Genomic DNA, 21,821 nt, shown 5'->3' with positions numbered 1-21,821 from the left:
TACGTCCTCCAATCGGGTCACCAGGCCCTTCTTAAGACCAGCCTTGTATGGTCCATTCCAAGATGGGTCCTCCTCTGGATCTTCCCGATTGTCCGGCTTCTTCCTGCAGGACAGACAGCACAGGAACATCCCAACGATAGCAGGCCCCAGACAGGCTTCTGGGTCTACCCGCTCGGCTGCCGCAACGCAACCCACCAGGCCGGAGGGCCACGAGATAAAGCACACTAACACACGCCTCTAGGCCAGGTGGGCCACGAGGTAAAAGCTCTTAGAAAAATGGCATCTGTTCCATAAATACCCTCTCCCAGAATGCAACTCGGAGGACCACCTCCACCGAGTTATCTCTGGGACAGAAGAGCACTCATACACTTCAGCATGTTGTCTTTCCAACACCGACCCATGATTACAACGACACCCACAGGCACAGTGTGAAACTATACGCAACACAGCCAAACTGGAACAGAGGCTAAATCTGACAATAAACTGAATCTGAACTACAGTATGTACAAAACATTTAACCCACTAAATTTACCTATAAGCGGTAGATTGAAAAATCTACCAGCGCTACATACTCCCCCCGCTACAATAGACGTTGTCCTCAATGTCTGTCAAAATATAACTCTCAAGCCTGAGAGTAGGTATTTGAACTTAGAACTTGGATGAGAAAGAAGACAAGACAGTATAGAAATGTCACAGTTTTAACATTTAGACAACGACATATTCACATCCGCAAAATAAATCACATTAGACATGTCACAAAACCCCACTATCTATCTAGCTGAAAAGCCTAACAGCTTGATAGGAGATCTAGTTGTTCCTGAAAGAAACAAGGTTAGACACAAACAAAATATTTACAGTAGCATCACTAACAATTCAGGAGCAAAGTCTCATTGCACAAAAGAATGACACTTTCTTCCCACATATTTTCCTCTAATAAACTGAAGTAACTTGAAAAGTCCATCTCTATCTCGGGGCATATTATATATTTTTTTTCAGTAAAAGAAACTTTGGTTTTTACAGAAGTCTTTGGATATAAAAGCGCTGAGGTGAACAAAATCTCTTGACCACGGAGATCTCTAAACACTAACACTATCTAGCTATATACCCCAAAGTTCTCTTTTCTTTTTAAAAGAACAGAAGACAACAGTTCCTTTGCATAATCACCAATAAAACCGGGGATCTGGTAATGTCAGTTTCAGAGTACTGTCAGAGCACTCATACACTTCAGCATGTTGCCTTTCCAACACCGACCCATGGTGACAACGACACCCACAGGCACAGTGTGAAACTACACGCAACACAGCCAAACTGAAACAGAGGCTAAATCTGACAATAAACTGAATCTGAACTATGTACAAAATAGATGACCCACTAAATTTACCTATAAGCGGTAGATTGAAAAATCTACCAGCGCTACACCAATATCTGTAATCCTCTACGGTGTTTACTGGGATATATTGATGATGAAGGTATATGTAAAAATGTACAAACCTTTCTGTGCATAGTATTGTTCTATCCTAAGAAATCGATAACCATCCATTGTAAGTCTCAATCCTCGCCCACTATAGCCTTTTGGCTCACTACCATTAATCATGCTATTAATCATGCTATACCGTTATATACAGTAAGTTGACGTATGAAGCCAGAGGATGCCCAAAAAAATTCCTAAAGATTTGGGGTTCTTGGGTCAGCTCCGAAATTACCATACCACCTGCTCTTTGAAAGATTAAATGAAGCCCCTGATCATTGATTGGTTCCAATTAAGCAAAATAGACATTTGACCTTTAGGTTGCTACGTATCCACTAAATGTATACCAGTTTACTATATTTTGTAATAGTTTGAGCGATGTTCGCTCCATATACAGGTTTGTTTTCTTTGTTGTTTGTTGTGTATTAAAAAATAAATAAAATTTACTTTAAAAAAAAAAATAGATGCTGAGAAAGCCTTTGATAGGCTTAGCTGGCCTTTTATGTTTTCCACCCACCTGGGGCTGTTACTTAGTGCGATTAGGCACTTATACGCAACTCCATCTGCCTCCATCAAAACACCCTTTGTGGCATCTACTTCCTTTTCAATCTCAAATGGAACTAGGCAAGGATGTCTGCTCTCCCAGTTGCTTTTCGCTCTGTGTATCGAACCCCTGGTGGCCCAGATCTGATGGGACCCCAACATCAGTGGTGTAATGGTTAGAGGTCGCAAATTTAAAATCTCATTGTTTGCAGATGACGTTCTTCTGACCCTAACCGCCCGCATATCACCCTCCCCAACCTTCATAAACTCCTTGAGTAATACGGGTCCCTGTCAGGATAGAAGGTTAACCCAGCTAAATCAGAAGCCCTCCCACTCAACCTTCCCCCCGCAGAAGTGCACCGCCTATCGGAAAACTTTTCATACACGTGGAATTCCCACTCCATCAAATATCTGGATGTATACCTCACTCCTCGATACGAATCTCTATACGATGCAAACTTCAGACCCCTGTTTGCGTCTATACGATCCCTATTGACCAAATGGAGACGTTACCCAATGTCTTAGTTTGGATGCATTGTCTCGGTCAAGATGAAAATACAGTAGGTGACCGCGATATTATGTCAATCTCACCACTGTTATCGGCGAGATTTGACACCTGCGAGCTCCGTTGCGGGAGCCAGCGCCGAGCTGGTTCGCTCATTGGGAAAGGAAAACTGTTTTTTTTTCCTTTCGCGATGAGTGACAGGCAGTGCTGACATCTGTCTGGTATGAATCATGAGAGGGAACGCCGCGCCAAATTTTAAATAAAAAACCGGCATGGGTCCCCCCCCAGGGGCATACCAGGCCCTTAGGTCATCAACATGAGGACAAGGTGCTTTGGGGTGGGGGGTCACAGGGCGCCCCCCTTCCCCAAAGTGCCCACCCCCCTATGTTGAGGGCATGCAGCCTGGTACGGTTCAGGAGGGAAGGGGCGCTTGCTCGTCCCCACTCTCTTTCCTGACCGGCTGGGCTGCGTGCTCGGATAAGGGTCTGGTATGGATTTTGGGGGGGACCCCCACGCCAGTTTTTCGGCGTAGGGGGTTCCCCTTAAAATCCATACCGGATCTAAGGGCCTGGTATGCCCCTGGGGGGGAACTAATGCCAATTTTTTATTTAAAATTTGGCGCGGCGTTCCCCCTCATGATTCATCGCGAATGATCCATCGTGAAAGGAAAAAACAGTTTTCCTTTCCCGATGAGCAAGCCAGTGCGACATGCACAGTACCCTGTCGCTGAGAACCAGCGCGATGGGATCGCGCTGGAAACACAATCTCGCGGTCAGGTACTGCATTACCTAAACTCTTGTGCCACTTTATGACCCTCTCGGTGCCAATCCCATCTGCCCAGCTTAGGAAACTCCAGAATGACCTCCTAAATTTTACGTGGAATTATAAACAGCACCGAATAGCCCGCTCCATAATGTGTGCCTCCCAAAAGGATGGGGGTTTGGCCTTCCCACACCTCCAGCATTACTATTATGCAGCCCAACTGAGGGCTATAGCTTCCTGGGTTACCCTCCCAGCCTATAATCGCTGGATTCAAATAGACCAAATATGGCTAGCCCCCATCTACCCGAACAATTTATTGTGGAATACTAATGCCGATGTCCCCTCCACCGCCCTACTACATACCATGAGCCACCCATGCACTACGTTTGGAGACAGCTAAATCGCAACACACCCCTACAATCTGAGGCCTCCTTGGTAACAGCTTTCCTTTCCACCTCTAAACTACCCGACAGCTTAACCTCCCAGATGATTTCACCCTGGTTGCAGAGGAATCTCTTTCAATATGGACATCTGGTGAACCCAGTTTCTAGGATTTTGTTGCCCTTCGACAAACTCAGAACTAAACACGAACTCCCCCGCAGCGCCTTTTTTGGTGACCTCCAAATAAGGCACTACACACTTACCATCACCCCAACCCTCCAATTCTCTAAGCCATACCTATTTGAATGCTTAATCTTATCAGCCCTACACAGAGTTGTAGGGCTGACTTTAGACATATATAAGCTTTTAAACTCCTATGATATGGTCTCTCGGGGGAAACATAGCTATATGCGTAGATGGGAGGAACACCTTGGAGTGAAGCTAACCCTTGAACAATAGGCCATCATATGGTCTTGGGCGGCCAAGAGTTCTATGTGTACTCTTTACAAAGAGAACACATACAAGGTACTCTTACATTGGTACCTAACTCCGTCACGCCTGCATGCTATATATTCATTGGCCTCGGAACGCTGCTGGAGGTGTCTCCAGGACCGGGGCACACCACTCCATATTTACTGGAGCTGCCCATCCCTCCAGCCCTATTGGCATTCGGTCCGGGGGCTGCTCCAGCAGCTGTTCGATGTAAATATCCCTCTCAGTTTTTTTTACTGGGCCCCCCCCCAAACTTTCCACACTAGCCAAAAAGTTGGCCAGACAAATTTTAACAGCAGCTAGATGTATAGTAGCCCTCTACTGAAAACAACGAAACCCTCCGTCTCTACCCGATCTTTATTCCAGAATTAAGGATGTGGAGGTCTTGGAGTCCATGACGGCTATGCTGGCGGACCGGGTGGACCGACATACAGCAACATGGAAACCATGGCATCAAAGAATATACCCCCCATGATCCCATGAGAACCCCCCTCCGTTCTGTACAATACGATTGCTCAAAGCCCAGGAGAGACGCGCCCTTCAGATTGGGACTTTCTTATACTTCTTCTTTCCTCTCTCCCTTTCCTCTCACCCTCCCTTTTTCTTCTCTCTCTTCCTATTTCTATTATTCTTCCCTTCCTCCTCTTCTCTTTCTTCTCTGGAATAGCGGGCCACGCAAATATAAATCACAGATTCTACTGATGGTCTGTTTGTTAGAGCAGCCTGCATTGTAATTACGGTACTTCAGCGCTACCTCTCCTTGTTACATAGTACTGTTTCTTGTTGACCCATGTCTGTGGACTGTGTGTTAATTCTGTCATACGTGGACCTCCAAGCCCATTCCAGAGCTGTTTGTGACTACTATTTGCCTTTTATTACTTTATTCTCCTTTGTTTATGTTTTAAACCACTCTATTGCATGTGTTGAAACCTAATAAAAATTGTCAATTATATAAAAAAAAAAGATAAAAAACCTTCTGACTTTACAACTCCTTTAACTGGGATGTTGTCTGGGTTTGTATTGTAATAAAATGCTGGTGAGGCAAATTTCTAGTTCTACAGCACCATTTATAATCAGCACTTCAGAAATCACCCTTGGGCAGCCAGTGTGTCCATTAATTGTGACCCAAGCCAGCATGGACCAATCCAAGTGTCTGTATTCCTTGTGATCGTGATGACCAATCACACTAATCACAAATATAAACAGTAATACTGATGCACGCTGCAACCATTACATATGTTTTGGTGTTCTGCATATCAGTGGCAGCTAGTGAAGTTTTAAGATGGGGGGCGCCAGACCCCGCCCTTCCTTTTTGACCCCTCCCAGTTCTCATAAGCCCCACACCTTATAGAATCCTCCCGCTCCGTCCCCTGTATTCCACTTGCTTTCACCCATAATGTCAGGAGTATACAGCTCAGCATCACAGGACAGAGTATATGACTCAGCCTTACAGATCAGGGTGTACAATAAAGGTATACAGATCAGGGTATACAGATAAAGGTATACAGATCAGGGTATACAGATAAAGGTATACAGATCAGGGTATAGAGATAAAAGGTATAGAGATCAGGGTGTACAGATCAGGGTGTACAGATCAGGGTATACAGATCAGGGTATACAGAGCAGGGTGTACAGATCAGGGTGTACAGATCAGGGTGTACAGATCAGGGTGTACAGATCAGGGTATACAGATCAGGGTGTACAGATAAAGGTATACATATCAGGGTATACAGATAAAGGTATACAGATCAGGGTGTACAGATAAAGGTATACAGATAAGGGTATACAGATACAGGTATACAGATAAAAGGTATACAGATCAGGGTATACAGATCAGGGTATACAGATAAAGGTATACAGATCAGGGTATACAGATAAAGGTATACAGATAAAGGTATACAGACCAGGGCATACAGATAAAGGTATACAGATCAGGGTATACAGATAAAGGTATACAAATAAGGGTGTACAGATAAGGGTGTACAGATAAAGGTATACAGATCAGTGTATACAGATAAAGGGTATACAGATCAGGGTATACAGATAAAGGTATACAGATCAGGGTATACAGATAAGGGTGTACAGATAAGGGTATACAGATAAAGGTATACAGATAAAGGTATACAGATCAGGGTATACAGAACAGGGTGTACAGATAAAGATATACAGATCAGGGTATACTACAGATCAGGGAATACAGATCAGGGTACTGCAACCCCCCCCCCACGGCTCTGCACACCCCCCTCCCAGCTCTGACAGCCCCCCTCTGCTCGCGGCCCTGACAGCCCCCCCGCTCGCGGCTCTGACAGCCCCCCGCTCGTGGCTCTGACAGCCCCTCCGCTCTCGGCTATGATATACCCCCCGCTCGCAGCTCTGACAGCACCCCCATCAGGTGGTCCGATACTTACCGCCAGTCCTGAGTCCACCAGAGCAGCCGTGGTGGCGGGGGTGTCCATCCTCGTGTCTCCTCTGTGCCACCTCTTCCTAAGTGCCAGGCATCCAATAGGATGCCCCGGCGCTTTGGCCAGTCGGGAAACAGGTCTGACGACCTGCCTCCCTGATTGGCGGGGGGGGAGCGTTAGTGGGAAAATAGCGAAAATGAATTTGCTATCGTCACACAATTGGGTGGGATCAGGGCGCACTCTCTGCGCCCCGAGTCCACCCTATTTTGAAGCCTATTAGAGCCTCTGGCTCTAATCAGATGCACCCCCCCGCCCCGCCATAGGAATCCATGCGTCCGGCGTCCTGAAAGGGGCCGGGCGCAAGGACGGGGGGTGGTGCCCGTGCGCCCACAATGCACGGGCCGCTCCTGCTGCATATGCTTCTAGCTCTGCCCCCTGCTCTGCTTGGGAAGGGGGTGGGGGTGTCACAGTTTGGCATCTTCGCCCTGGGCACTGAATGACCTTGTCCCGGCACTGTCAGTGTGCTGCACCTTGGCATTTTTCTTTTGTGCTTGCCATTGAAAAATTTGAAAAAGAAAAGTGAAAAATCACACTTGGTCACTGTGGTTCCTCCCACCGGCTCATGTATTACTAAAGAATATATGAGCTAATGAAATTAACCACAATTCATGGCTGGGGATCTGCAGCAGAGTTTTAAAACATTGGTGCCCATGCTCACATAGCATTTACTGCTATGAACTGTTGAAACTCCAAGTATTGATAAATAATTAACTTTTATGGGCTATAAATACCAAGCATGTGTTAAATATGTTGAACTCTGTACCTTGTATGTCCAATATGATCTCCTTCTCCTCCCTCTTTGGGGTGTACAGTATGGAGCACTTATAGATCCCTCTGTCCATTATAGTGATATTTGATATAGACAGATCAGCGATTCCATCCTCTGCCCGACCTGTATACGACACACGAGGATCTCTTGCTATGACTTTCGTGTTCTGAACACTTAATATTTCTTTTCCCTGAAAGTACCAGGTTATGGCAGGAAATGACTGATTGAAAATCGGTTTACTGATTATGAATGAGCAGGAAATGTTCACATCTTCCCCCATCTTAGCTCGATGGGATGAAGGAGCAGTCAGCTGCAGAGCGTGACCTGTGGAATAATAAACATTGGAATTATGTTAATAGCTTTTTGCACTCAAATAGCAGAGAAAAGTCATGAGTGATTCCAGAATGAGGGAATGACATCTGATAAATCCTTATTGAATTACACAACTACTGTGTCTAACATTAACCACCTCAATACAGTGCACTTACACCCCCTTCCTGCCCAGACCAATTTTCAGCTTCCAGCACTCTCACAGTTTGAATGACAAATACTCAGTCATGCAACACTGTACCCATATGAAACTTGCGCCCTTTTTTTCACACAAATAGAGCTTTCTTTTGGTGGTATTTAATCACTAGTGGGTTTTTATTTTTTGAGCTATAAATAAAAAAGACTGTACATTTTGTGAAAAAATGCCTTTTTCTTTGTTTCTGTCATAGAATTTTGCTAATTAGTAATTTTTCTTCATACATTTTGGCCAAAATTTATACTGCTACATATCTTTGGTAAAAATAACCCAAATTAGTGTATATTATTTGGTCTTTGTGAAAGTTATAGAGTCTACAAACTATGGTGCCAATCTCTGAAAATTGATCACATCTGATCAGGCCTTCAGTACATCAGGTGAATCTCATTTCTTGAGACACTAACAAGTCAGGAAAGTATAAATACCCCCAACATGACCCCTTTTTAGAAAGTAGACATTCCAAGGTATTAAGTAAGTAGCATGGCGAGTTTTTTTAAGTTGTAATTTTTTCCCACAATTTTTTTTTAAAAATTAAGATTTTATTTATTTATTTATGTTTATTTTTACAATATTGTCATATTATCAGGTTATTTCTCACACACAGCATATGCATACAACAAATTACACCCCAAAATACATTCCGCTACTCTTCCTGAGTATGGTGATACCACATGTGTGAGACTTTTACACAGCCTGGCCACATACAAAGGCCCAACATTGAAGTAGCACCTTAAGGCGTTCTACGAGCATAAATGACACATCTCATTTCTCAAACACCTATTACACTTTTGAAGGCCCTGGAGCATCAGGACAATGGAATTGCCTACAAAATGACCCTATTTTGGAAAGAAAACACCCCAACTTATAATCTATGAGGCATAATGAGTCTTTTGAACGGTTCATTTTTTCCAGAAGTTTTTGGAAAATGTGAAAAAAAAATGAAAACGCATTTTTTTTTTACGCAAAGTTGTCAATTTATAAGATATTTCTAACACATAGCATGTATATAGCAAAAATTACACCCCAAAATACATTCTGCTACTCTTCCCGAGTATGGCGATACCACATGTGTTAGACTTTTACACAGCCTGGCCACATACAGAGGTCCAACATTGAAGTAGTACCTTCAGGTGTTCTAGGAGCATAAATTACACATCTCATTTCATTCCTACCTATCACACTTTTGAAGGTCCTGGGACAGTGGAATTACCCACAAAATGACCCCATTTTGGAAAGCAAACACCCATACATATATTCTATGAGGCATGAGCTGCAAATAGGTACTCGGGTACTCTGATGGGCTGCAGATAGGTACTCAGGGAATCTGATGGGCTGGAGACAGGTACTCGGGTAACTTGATGAGCTGCAGACAGGTACTCGGGTACTCTGATGGGCTGGTGACAGGTACTCGGTTACTCTGATGGGCTGGTGACCGGTACTCGGGTACTCTGATGGGCTGGTGACAGGTACTCGGGTACTCTGATGGCCTGGTGACAGGTACTCGGGTACTCTGATGGCCTGGTGACAGGTACTCGGGTACTCTGTTGGCCTGGTGACAGGTACTCGGGTACTCTGATGGGCTACAGATAGGTACTTCGGGTACTCTGATGGGCTGGTGACTGGTATTCGGGTACTCTGAAGGGCGGTGACAGGTACTCGGTACTCATATGGACTGTGACAGGTACTCAGGTACTCATATGGGCTGTGACAGGTACTCAGGTACTCATATGGACTGTGACAGGTACTTGGGTACTCAAATAGACTGTGACAGGTGCTGGGGTACTCTGATGGACTGTGACAGGTACTCGGGTACTCTGATGGACTGTGACAGGTACTCGGGTACTCTGATGGACTGTGACAGGTACTCGGGTACTCTGATGGACTGTGACAGGTACTCGGGTACTCCGGCCAATGGCTGTTTACCAGCATCGGTGACCAGCAGTGTTCCCGGAAACATGCCGCCACCGATGTGAACGCGCAGCGCACCCGCACAGTGTGGCGAAACCATCTGTGATCGGCCGTGACTTCATCACCGCTGATCACGTGGTAAACAGCCATGACCAATGGCTGTTCACCCCCCTCGGTGGCAAGCGGTGTCTCCGTGACACGCCGCCACCAAAGTAACAGGGATGCACGCGCACGATTGCGTGCATTCCCTGTTTAAATGGAGGGCTGTCATATGACGTCCTCTCAGAACGAGAGCCACGCTGCCTGGCCATTATATGACGGACGGCGGGAGGCAAGCAGTTAAAGTTCATATAAACTCTAATTGTATAACATTAGATGTACTGTGTATAACAAACAATTGCAATTTTTTTTTTGTTTTGTTTTTTCATCCTTTTTATATCTCCATGCTGTTGATCTCCTCTAGGCTCTTTCAGCCACTTCCTGTCTACACCTACTGCAGGGTCGGATACACATCAATGCTCAGCACCGGCTTCCTGATAGTGATAGCAGCAAACCAAGCCTGGACAATGTGTCAGCATGGTCACTTAAAGTTTCATTCTGAAGTCCACATGACAGGGTGACAAGGAGCACACTTAGGAGATAGTTGTCACCCCATAATAGAAAGTGCCTGAGCAACCTATATGGCAGGATCAGGATTTAGTGACACTAAACCATATACTTATTTTCCAAAAAAATCCATACACATCCACTACCTAATGCTCTGTAAACTATATAAAAAAATTGTTTCTTACTGTGTTTTTCTGCCCCCTTGTACTATCCTCTATGAGCTCCCAAACCTCTCCTTTTCCCTCCCAGGTCATGTACACTGCTCTATGCACACCACTATGGGAACAACCCCCGGTTCGGTTCGCACCAGAACCTGCGAACGGACTGAAAATTTGCACGAACGTTAGAACCCCATTGACGTCTATGGGACTTGAACGTTCAAAATCAAAAGTGCTCATTTTAAAGGCTAATTTGCATGGTATTGTCCGAAAAAGGGTCTGGGGACCCGGGTCCTACCCCAGGGGACATGTATCAATGCAAAAAAAACTTTTAAAAACTGCAGTTTTTTCGGAAGCAGTGATTTTAATGATGCTTAAAGTAAAAAAAAAAAAAGTGAAATATTCCTTTAAATATCGTACCTGGGGGTGTCTATAGTATGCCTGTAAAGTGGTGCCTGTTTCCCGTGTTTAGAACAGTCCCTGCACAAAATGTCATTTTTAAAGGAAAAAATCTCATTTAAAACTGCTTGCGGGTTTCATGTAATGTCCGGTCCTGGCAATATGGATGAAAATCAGTGAGACAAACGGCATGGGTATCCCCCAGTCCATTACCAGGCCCTTTGGGTCTTGTATGGATATTAAGGGGAACCCCGCACCCAAATTAAAATAAGGAAAGGTGTGGGGCCACCAGGCCCTATATACTCTGAACAGCAGTATACAGGTGGTGCAAACAAGACAGGGACTGTAGGTTTGTTGTTAAGTAGAATCTGTTTGTAATTTTGAACGGGTACATTTTTAACGTGTTTAGCTCCAGCCAAAAAATCTTTTTTAAGCTTTTTGGAAAACATAGGGAAGGGTTATCACCCCTGTGACATTTGTTTTGCTGTCTGTCCTCCTCTTCAGAAGATTTCACCTCACTTTTTGTCCCAATGACAAATGTTTTTTGAAAATTTGTGTTTTTTTGTGGAACAAGGATTGGAAAGCATCAGTGGAAAGGAGAAATGTTTTTCCCATATTAACTCTTACAGGAGAGAATTTCCCTTCCTAGGGGTAGATTTTATCTCACTTCCTGTTGTCTCCTTCCGTTTGCAAGTAGGAGTCATTTGTAAGTTAGATGTTTGAAAGTAGGGGCCTGCCCTATATACTCAGCAGAAATTTGGGCCTCAGGTGTTGTTGTGGCCACAACACTGTAACCCCTCACAGGGCCCTGCTGTGAAATATTAGATCAAGAATTGTAATTACATGTCCCTGTTGAACAGGGGCAGAAAAATTGGGCCTTTGGTGGGGGTGGTGCTGGTGCCACAACACTGTAAGTCCTCACTCGCTCTTGGTGGGTGCAGAAATGGGCCCTGCTGTGAAATATTAGATCAAGAATTGTAATTAGGTATACAAAAAGGAGAAATGGCGCTAGAGCATACAATCATGCATGTAAAGAGTCCAAAGTGAATATAAAAAAATTTTTTTGTCCAGGGTGTGATGATCTATAGAAATTATATAAACTATACACATACATATATATGTGTATATATATAAAAATAAATGTAAACAGTCACTGAAATTAAAAGTCTGATAAAAAAACACCAGCGGCAGCTCACTTGAGAGTAGAAGCAGGCAACTCTGAAACAACAATGTGAAAAACAGCAAGAAGCGCCAATCTAAGTGCAGTATTATGTAACTTTAATAAAATGATGAACGGACAAACAGCCAAATGGCTACTCACAAAATTAAAATGGTTTAAGGCAAGGATAGGTGGTGAGTCCAGGGACGTCCTCCTAAGATGTGGGCAAAGTGCCTGATGCAGGTTCTCCTGGAAGCGCGTGTCCACATGAAGATGTAGAAGTGGTCACCGGGGTCACCGCTGGGCGTTGGACTACAAACGATGGAAGTGTCCGCAAAAAACAGCCGGCATCTGAGGGGACATGAAGAGCCAGAGCCGTCGCGGTGGACGGAAACCGGAAGACCTGTGTGGAACGCAGAGCACTGGTCCAGAAACCAACGAAAGCGGATGTGACGTATGGACGTGTCGGATGACGCGTTTCAATGCTTCCGCATTTTCTTCAGATCCGATTGGCCAAAAACAACAAGTGTCCTTATATGGGAGCTGGGAAATCAGTAACTAGGCAACAGCTAAAAACAAAAAAAGGTTGTACTGAATAGAGCAATGGGATGAGAAGATTAACTCAAAAAACACCAAAAAAATGTGAAAATAAGATATAAAAGGTAGAAAATAGTGGAAAAAAAGGGAGGAAAAAGGACAAAATAAGAATGAAAATAAAAATAGAAAAAAAAAATTAAAAATAAATAAAAATAAAAATAAAAATAATAATAAAAATGAAAATAAAAATAAAATAGAAATAAAAATAAAAATAAAAATGAAAATGAAAATAAAAATAAAAATAGAAATAAAAATGCAAATAAAAATAAAAATTAAAAATAAAAATAAAAATAGAAAATAGAAGTAAAAAAAAAAAAAATAAAAATAAAAATAAAAATAAAAATAAATATAGATATAGATGAAGATAAAAATAAAAATAAAGATAAAAGAAAAATAAAAGAAAAATAATAATAAAAAAATTATTAGTGTAGAATAATTAGAGAAAACCAGAAATATAATGCAAAGTATATCACAATTATAAGAAAAATATGTATATGTCAAAAAACGTAAAAAAACGTAAAAAAATTATAAAAAAAGTTATAGAAAATAAGGAGAATTATATAAAGTGCATACATATGAGAACACCTAGACGAAACATCTATATACAAATGGAAGAATATAATAATCTTTAACATAAGAAATTGTAAAAACCAGAACTAAAATGTGTGTATAAAAGTATACGCCCCCAAGTATACACACACATAATAGAAATATAATTGTTAATAAATACAAGACGGAGTGAGAGAAAAAAAAAAAAAAAAAAAAAATAATACCCAAAGCTGACTAAAACCAAGTGTGGCTATAGGTTGGGAGAGTATAGCCTAGATTGAGAGGGAAAGATAATATGTATAAAATTACAGTAAGGAAGGGAATAAATGGTGATGATAATAAGAAAAAAAAAAAAAGGACTAACATAAGTCCTAAAACTAGGTCATACGGAACTAGATGACTGTATTGATCTCTATGTCTTCGTTGAGACCATTGGGTGCCAGACTGTTTAAAGTAAAAATCCAGAAAGTTTCTTGCCTGCAAAGGCGCTGGAATCTTTCTGCAGGGGTGAATATGTCTGGTATAGATTCGATGACCCACACATTTAGATCTGCAATGTTTTGTTGGTGGTGAGTAGTAAAATGACGAGCGGTACTGTATAGGGGGTTGTTAGCCTGTACCGCTCTTCTGTGTTCCCCAAACCTGGCCCGTAGGGTCCTGATGGTTCTGCCTACATACAACAGCCCGCATGGACAGGAAATACAATATATAACATAAGTGGTGGAACAATTGAAAAATGATTTTAAGATGTATTGGTTACCATTGGTATAGAAAGATTTCTGCCCATGTGTGACATGGGAGCAAGTAAGACATAATGCTTTCTTGCATCGGTACATGCCTAACAATGGAATGAGAGTAAGTTGTTTAGAAATGGATGATGTTTTCTGAACTGGGATTTTGCTGGGAGCAATCTTAGTCTTGACATTGGGGGCCCTCCGGTAAGCAAACTGAGGAACAATGGTTAAGGAAGGTGCTAGGTGAGGATCTTGAGCTAGAATCGACCAATGTTTTTTTATGATCCGTTCCATTCTTTTATGGCTGGAGTGGAACTGAGTGATGAATCTGGTGGTGGGTTCTGTTTTCTTAGTCTTAGGATTAGGTAAAGTGTCAGTCAGATAAAAGGAGGCTGCTTCGTTGATGGTGCTAAGGGGATAACCTTTATCTGTGAACTTTTTGGAAAGAGTAGTACATTGAGAACTGTAATCTTCCAGTCTGGTGCAATTTCTCCTGAGCCGATTCCATCGGCTCAGGAGAAATTGCACCAGACTGGAAGATTACAGTTCTCAATGTACAGTTCTCAATGTACTACTCTTTCCAAAAAGTTCACAGATAAAGGTTATCCCCTTAGCACCATCAACGAAGCAGCCTCCTTTTATCTGACTGACACTTTACCTAATCCTAAGACTAAGAAAACAGAACCCACCACCAGATTCATCACTCAGTTCCACTCCAGCCATAAAAGAATGGAACGGATCATAAAAAAACATTGGTCGATTCTAACTCAAGATCCTCACCTAGCACCTTCCTTAACCATTGTTCCTCAGTTTGCTTACCGGAGGGCCCCCAATGTCAAGACTAAGATTGCTCCCAGCAAAATCCCAGTTCAGAAAACATCATCCATTTCTAAACAACTTACTCTCATTCCATTGTTAGGCATGTACCGATGCAAGAAAGCATTATGTCTTACTTGCTCCCATGTCACACATGGGCAGAAATCTTTCTATACCAATGGTAACCAATACATCTTAAAATCATTTTTCAATTGTTCCACCACTTATGTTATATATTGTATTTCCTGTCCATGCGGGCTGTTGTATGTAGGCAGAACCATCAGGACCCTACGGGCCAGGTTTGGGGAACACAGAAGAGCGGTACAGGCTAACAACCCCCTATACAGTACCGCTCGTCATTTTACTACTCACCACCAACAAAACATTGCAGATCTAAATGTGTGGGTCATCGAATCTATACCAGACATATTCACCCCTGCAGAAAGATTCCAGCGCCTTTGCAGGCAAGAAACTTTCTGGATTTTTACTTTAAACAGTCTGGCACCCAATGGTCTCAACGAAGACATAGAGATCAATACAGTCATCTAGTTCCGTATGACCTAGTTTTAGGACTTATGTTAGTCCTTTTTTTTTTTTTCTTATTATCATCACCATTTATTCCCTTCCTTACTGTAATTTTATACATATTATCTTTCCCTCTCAATCTAGGCTATACTCTCCCAACCTATAGCCACACTTGGTTTTAGTCAGCTTTGGGTATTATTTTTTTTTTTTTTTTTTTCTCTCACTCCGTCTTGTATTTATTAACAATTATATTTCTATTATGTGTGTGTATACTTGGGGGCGTATACTTTTATACACACATTTTAGTTCTGGTTTTTACAATTTCTTATGTTAAAGATTATTATATTCTTCCATTTGTATATAGATGTTTCGTCTAGGTGTTCTCATATGTATGCACTTTATATAATTCTCCTTATTTTCTATAACTTTTTTTATAATTTTTTTACGTTTTTTTACGTTTTTTGACATATACATATTTTTCTTATAATTGTGATATACTTTGCATTATATTTCTGGTTTTCTCTAATTATTCTACACTAATAATTTTTTTATTATTATTTTTCTTTTATTTTTCTTTTATCTTTATTTTTATTTTTATCTTCATCTATATCTATATTTATTTTTATTTTTATTTTTATTTTTATTTTTTTTTTTTTTACTTCTATTTTCTATTTTTATTTTTATTTTTAATTTTTATTTTTATTTTTATTTGCATTTTTATTTCTATTTTTATTTTTATTTTCATTTTCATTTTTATTTTTATTTTTATTTTTATTTCTATTTTATTTTTATTTTCATTTTTATTATTATTTTTATTTTTATTTTTATTTATTTTTATTTTTATTTTTATTTTTATTTTTATTTTCATTCTTATTTTGTCCTTTTTCCTCCCTTTTTTTCCACTATTTTCTACCTTTTATATCTTATTTTCACATTTTTTTGGTGTTTTTTGAGTTAATCTTCTCATCCCATTGCTCTATTCAGTACAACCTGTTTTTGTTTTTAGCTGTTGCCTAGTTACTGATTTCCCAGCTCCCATATAAGGACACTTGTTGTTTTTGGCCAATCGGATCTGAAGAAAATGCGGAAGCATTGAAACGCGTCATCCGACACGTCCATACGTCACATCCGCTTTCGTTGGTTTCTGGACCAGTGCTCTGCGTTCCACACAGGTCTTCCGGTTTCCGTCCACCGCGACGGCTCTGGCTCTTCATGTCCCCTCAGATGCCGGCTGTTTTTTGCGGACACTTCCATCGTTTGTAGTCCAACGCCCAGCGGTGACCCCGGTGACCACTTCTACATCTTCATGTGGACACGCGCTTCCAGGAGAACCTGCATCAGGCACTTTGCCCACATCTTAGGAGGACGTCCCTGGACTCACCACCTATCCTTGCCTTAAACCATTTTAATTTTGTGAGTAGCCATTTGGCTGTTTGTCCGTTCATCATTTTATTAAAGTTACATAATACTGCACTTAGATTGGCGCTTCTTGCTGTTTTTCACAAGAATTGTAATTACATGCCCCTGTTGAACAGGGGTTGAAAAATTAGGCCTTAGGCACTGGTGCTGGTGCCACAACACTGCAACCCCTCACAGACACTCTAGTTGGAACGCAGGAACGAGCCCTGCTGCAAAGTATTGCATCAAAAATTGTAATTACACGCCCCTGTTAAACAGGGGCAGAAAAATTGGGCCTTAGGCACTGGTGCTGGTGCCACAACACTGCAACACCTTCTCCACCGCTCCTTCTATGACTGACCGAAGCCTCAGCAACACGTTGTCCAGAAACAGGAGTTTGTAACCTCCCAGTCTCTGGGAACGCGTTGCACAGACCTTTCTGCAAGGCCTCCCGAAGATGTTTCATCCTCTGCTCCCTCTGCGATGGCAAGATAAGGTCCGCAACCTTACCCTTGTAACGTGGATCAAGGAGGGTTGCCAGCCAGTATTGGTCCTTCTCCTTGATACCACGAATACGAGGATCCTTACGCAGGCTTTGCAGGATCAGGGAGGCCATGCAGCGTAGGTTTGCTGAGGCATTCGGTCCGGAGTCCTCTGGGTCACTAAGGACGACATGGTCCGCAGCCACCTCCTCCCAGCCACGTACAAGTCCATGTGTTTCTTGGGACTGATCCCTTAAAGACTGCTGCTGATGCTGAGTGCCAGGCTCCACCTCCATAATGACACAATCTTCCTCCTCCTCCTCCTCCTCCTCTTCCTGTGCGATCGGCGGGCACGCAGGAACACTGTCTGGATAAAGGGGGCCTTGAGAGCTAAGGAAGTTCTCCTCTTCCTGCCTCTGTTCTGCCTCAAGTGCCCTGTCCATTATTCCACGCAGTGTGTGCTCCAACAGGTGGACAAGGGGGGCAGTGTCACTGATGCATGCACTGTCACTGCTCACTATCCTTGTGGCCTCCTCAAATGGTGACAGGACAGTGCATGCATCCCTGATCATGGCCCACTGGCGTGGGGAAAAAAAAACAAGCTCCCCTGACCCTGTCCTGGTGCCATAGTCGCACAGGTACTCATTGATTGCCCTCTGCTGCGTGTGCAGCCACTGCAGCATGGCCAACGTTGAGTTCCACCTGGTGGGCATGTCACAGATTGGGCGGTTCTTGGGCAGGTTAAACTCCTTTTGGAGGTCCGTCAGCTGAGCACTGGCATTATATGACCGGCGGAAATGCACACAGACTTTCCTGGCCTGCCTCAGGACATCCTGTAAGCCCGAGTACCTGCCCAAGAACCGCTGCACCACCAAGTTAAGGACGTGAGCGAAATAGGGCACATGGGTCTTTTTTCCCTGTCGGAGGGTAGAGAGGAGGTTGGTGCCATTGTCGCAAACCACCATTCCTGCCTTAAGTTGGTGTGGCGTCAACCACCTTTGAACCTGCCCCTGCAGAGCTGACAGAACCTCTGCCCCAGTGTGACTCCTGTCCCCCAAGCACACCAGCTCAAGCACCGCATGGCATCTTTTGGCCTGCGTACTTGCATAGCTCCTTGAACGGCTACGGAGCACCGCTGGTTCCGAGGACAAAGCACAGGAAGTGGCCATGGAGGAAGAAGGAGAGGAGGGGGTGGAGGAGAGAGGTGTGTCACAATCATTAGCATTTTGGAGGCGTGGTGGCGGAACAACCTCCAACACTACTGCACCTTGTCCTGCATCCTTCCCAGCTGCCAGCAGAGTCACCCAATGCACCGTGAAAGGTAACGTCCCTGTCCATGCCTGCTGGACCATGAGTCAGTGGTAATATGCACCTTACCACTGACCGCCCTGTCCAGCGAGGCATGGACATTGCCTTCCACGTGTCGGTAGAGAGCCGGAATCGCCTTCCGTGAGAAAAAGTGGCGTTTGGGTACCTGCCACTGAGGAACCGCACATTCCACAAACTCACGGAAGGGGGCAGAGTCTACCAACTGAAAAGGCAGCAGTTGAAGTGCTAGCAATTTTGCCAAGCTAGCATTCAACCGCTGCGCATGTGGATGGCTGGGAGCAAACTTCTTTCGGCGGTGCAGCAGCTGGGGCAGGGAAATTTGCCTGGTACAATCTGACGTTGGTGTACCAAAAGCAGATTGGCCACAAGTACTTGGCTGTGACACACCTAATTCTACACCTTCATTCCTCTCAGTGCAGGTCTCAGAGAGGACTGAAGGTATAGTGGGGTTGGAGATCTCAGTTGATGAGGAGCAAGGAGAGGTGCTCTTTGTTCTTTGGTGTGGGTCTTTTAGATACGCTTGACAACGAACTGCATGGCAGGTCAACATATGTCTTGTCAAGCATGTGGTACCCAAGCGGGAGATGTTTTGGCCACGCGAGATACGCTTGAGACATATGTTGCAAATAGCAGCGGTGCGATCTGATGCACTCGACTCAAAAAAGGCCCACACCAAAGAACTTTTTGAATAACGCGCAGAGACTGCAGCGCCCTGCACATGTGGAGCTTTGGGGTGTGATGCAGTTAATGTGCTGCCCTTAGGCTGGCCCCTGGAGGGCATCCTGCCTCGTTGGTGATGTGCCGCCTCCTCCTCCTCTTCCTCTCGCCTATCAGGCACCCACGTTGAGTCAGTGACCTCATCATCCCCTCCCTCCTCATCACTGTAGCAAACCTGGCAGTATGCTGCAGCAGGGGGAGCATGACTGCCAGATTGCTGCCCTTCTTGGGCACCCCCTCTGTCTGTGCTCATGTTACTGCCTTCATCGAGCTCAGTATCATCATCAGAGCCTTCCAAACGCTGGGCATCCTCCTGGAGCATGTACCCAACACAGTGGTCAAACAGTTGGAGGGACTCCTCAGGAGGACATGGTGGGGCTAGGGAAGGAGTCACTGATGACATTGAGCCGAGGGAAGAGGCCGCTGCTTTGCCAGACAAAGTACCCTGGGCATGGGTGAGATAGGATGAGGAGGATGAGGACGGCTTTGTCATCCACTCGACCAAGTCTTCCGTATGTTGCGGCTCAACACGGCCAGCTGCTGAAAAAAAGGCCAAGCGTGTCCCATGGCCACGTGCTGATGAGGATGCACCGTCCCCACGACCAGCACTAGACACAGAGCCTGCTTGCCCTCTCTTATTGGCTTGTGACTGTCTGCCTCTCCTTCTTGGCCTTCCAGACATACTAATGGCCTGTAGCTGCACTAAGCTGGGATATATATATATATATATATATATATATATATATATATATATATATATGTACTGATACTGCAGCTAGCAAAATCAACTGCCTGCCTGTAGTATGAGAACACCACCAACCTTCTACAGGTAGCTTTAGCTGAACACTGTGCAGAGCTCGCAAAAAACTAACTTGTAGCTTTTTTAGCTGCCTGCGGTAGTGATAGGATCAGGAAAACACCACCAACTTTCTACAGGTAGCTTTAGGTGAACACTGTGCAGAGCTCGCAAAAAAATAACTTGTAGCTTTAGATGAACACTGTGAGGTGGACGCACCACACTAACTTGTAGTTTTAGCTGAACACTGTGAGCAGGACGCACAGCACTAACTTGTAGTTTTAGCTGAACACTGTGAGCAGGACGCACCCCACTAACTTGTAGGTTTAGCTGAACACTGTGAGCAGGACGCACTGCACTAACTTGTAGTTTTAGCTGAACACTGTGAGCAGGATGCACTGCACTAACTTGTAGCTTTAGATGAACACTGTGCAGAGGTCTCACTACACTAACTTGTAGGTTTAGCTGAACACTGTGAGCAGGACGCACCGCACTAACTTGTAGTTTTAGCTGAACACTGTGAGCAGGACGCACCGCACTAACTTGTAGGTTTAGCTGAACATTGTGAGGTGGACGCACCACACTAACTTGTAGTTTTAGCTGAACACTGTGAGCAGGACGCACCCCACTAACTTGTAGGTTTAGCTGAACACTGTGAGGTGGACGCACCACACTAACTTGTAGGTTTAGCTGAACACTGTGAGCAGGACGCACCCCACTAACTTGTAGGTTTAGCTGAACACTGTGAGCAGGACGCACCCCACTAACTTGTAGGTTTAGCTGAACACTGTGAACAGGACGCACCACACTAACTTGTAGTTTTAGCTGAACACTGTGAGCAGGATGCACAGCACTAACTTGTAGGTTTAGCTGAACACTGTGAGCATGACGCACTGCACTAACTGTAAATAGTCTAGCTGCCTGACTGTGGTACAAATAGGATCAAAAGAACACCAGCAATTTTCTTCAGGTAGCTGTATATACTGTAACAAGACAAGCCTGCCTGTCAGTAAGAAGATAACAGGAACGGATCTAGCTGAACACTGTGAGCAGGACGCACTGCACTAACTGTAAATAGTCTAGCTGCCTGACTGTGGTACTAATAGGTTCAAAAGAACACCAGTCATTTTCTTCAGGTAGCTGTAAATACTGTAACAAGACAAGCCTGCCTGTCAGTAGGAAGATAACAGGAACGGATCTAGCTAAACTGAATACAGTGTATATATATATATATATATGCAACACCTGGGATGCATATATATACACAATACACTGTAAGTGCAGCTAACTGACTGACTGTTCTGCCTAATCTATCTAACTCAAATCAAATGACACTGTCTCTCTATCTCTTTCAATGCCGGAACACACACTACACAGGGCCGCCGTGTAGGCGGCCTTATATAGTGTGGGGCGTGTACTAAATCCCCTGAGCCATAATTGGCCAAAGCCTCCTTGGCTTTGGCCAATTACGGCTCTCTGTTCAGACGGTGCTGTGATTGACCAAGCATGCGGGTCATAGTGCATGCTTGGCCAATCATCAGCCAGCAATGCACTGCGATGCTGCAGTGAATTATGGGCCGTGACGCGCCACACGAATTTGGCACGAACAGCCCATATCGTTCGCAATTCAGCGAACGGGCGAACAGACGATGTTCGAGTCGAACATGGGTTGGACTCGAACACGAAGCTCATCTCTACACACCACACATCCCATAGTCCATCTCAAGAGTGAGCAATAGA

The 21,821-nt window shown here is 43.8% G+C and overlaps 2 protein-coding genes across 2 annotated transcripts in view; both read right to left on the bottom strand.

The window, feature by feature from the left end:
* Nucleotides 1-21,821, bottom strand: part of LOC141147985 (uncharacterized) — a 691,676-nt gene that overhangs the window by 156,948 nt on the left and 512,907 nt on the right. The gene's annotated exons all lie outside the window — the stretch shown is intronic.
* LOC141147361 (signal-regulatory protein beta-1-like) overlaps nt 1-21,821 on the bottom strand; it is a 94,179-nt gene that overhangs the window by 69,151 nt on the left and 3,207 nt on the right. The window contains exon 2 of the mRNA XM_073634599.1: nt 7,377-7,706. Within this exon, the coding sequence (XP_073490700.1) occupies nt 7,377-7,706 (330 nt within the window). The remainder of the gene's footprint in view (nt 1-7,376; nt 7,707-21,821) is intronic.

The sequence above is a fragment of the Aquarana catesbeiana genome, linkage group LG06 (assembly GCF_042186555.1).
Source record: "Aquarana catesbeiana isolate 2022-GZ linkage group LG06, ASM4218655v1, whole genome shotgun sequence".
NCBI classification, from domain to species: Eukaryota; Metazoa; Chordata; class Amphibia; order Anura; family Ranidae; genus Aquarana; species Aquarana catesbeiana.
This window is presented reverse-complemented; position numbering and strand designations above follow the sequence as displayed.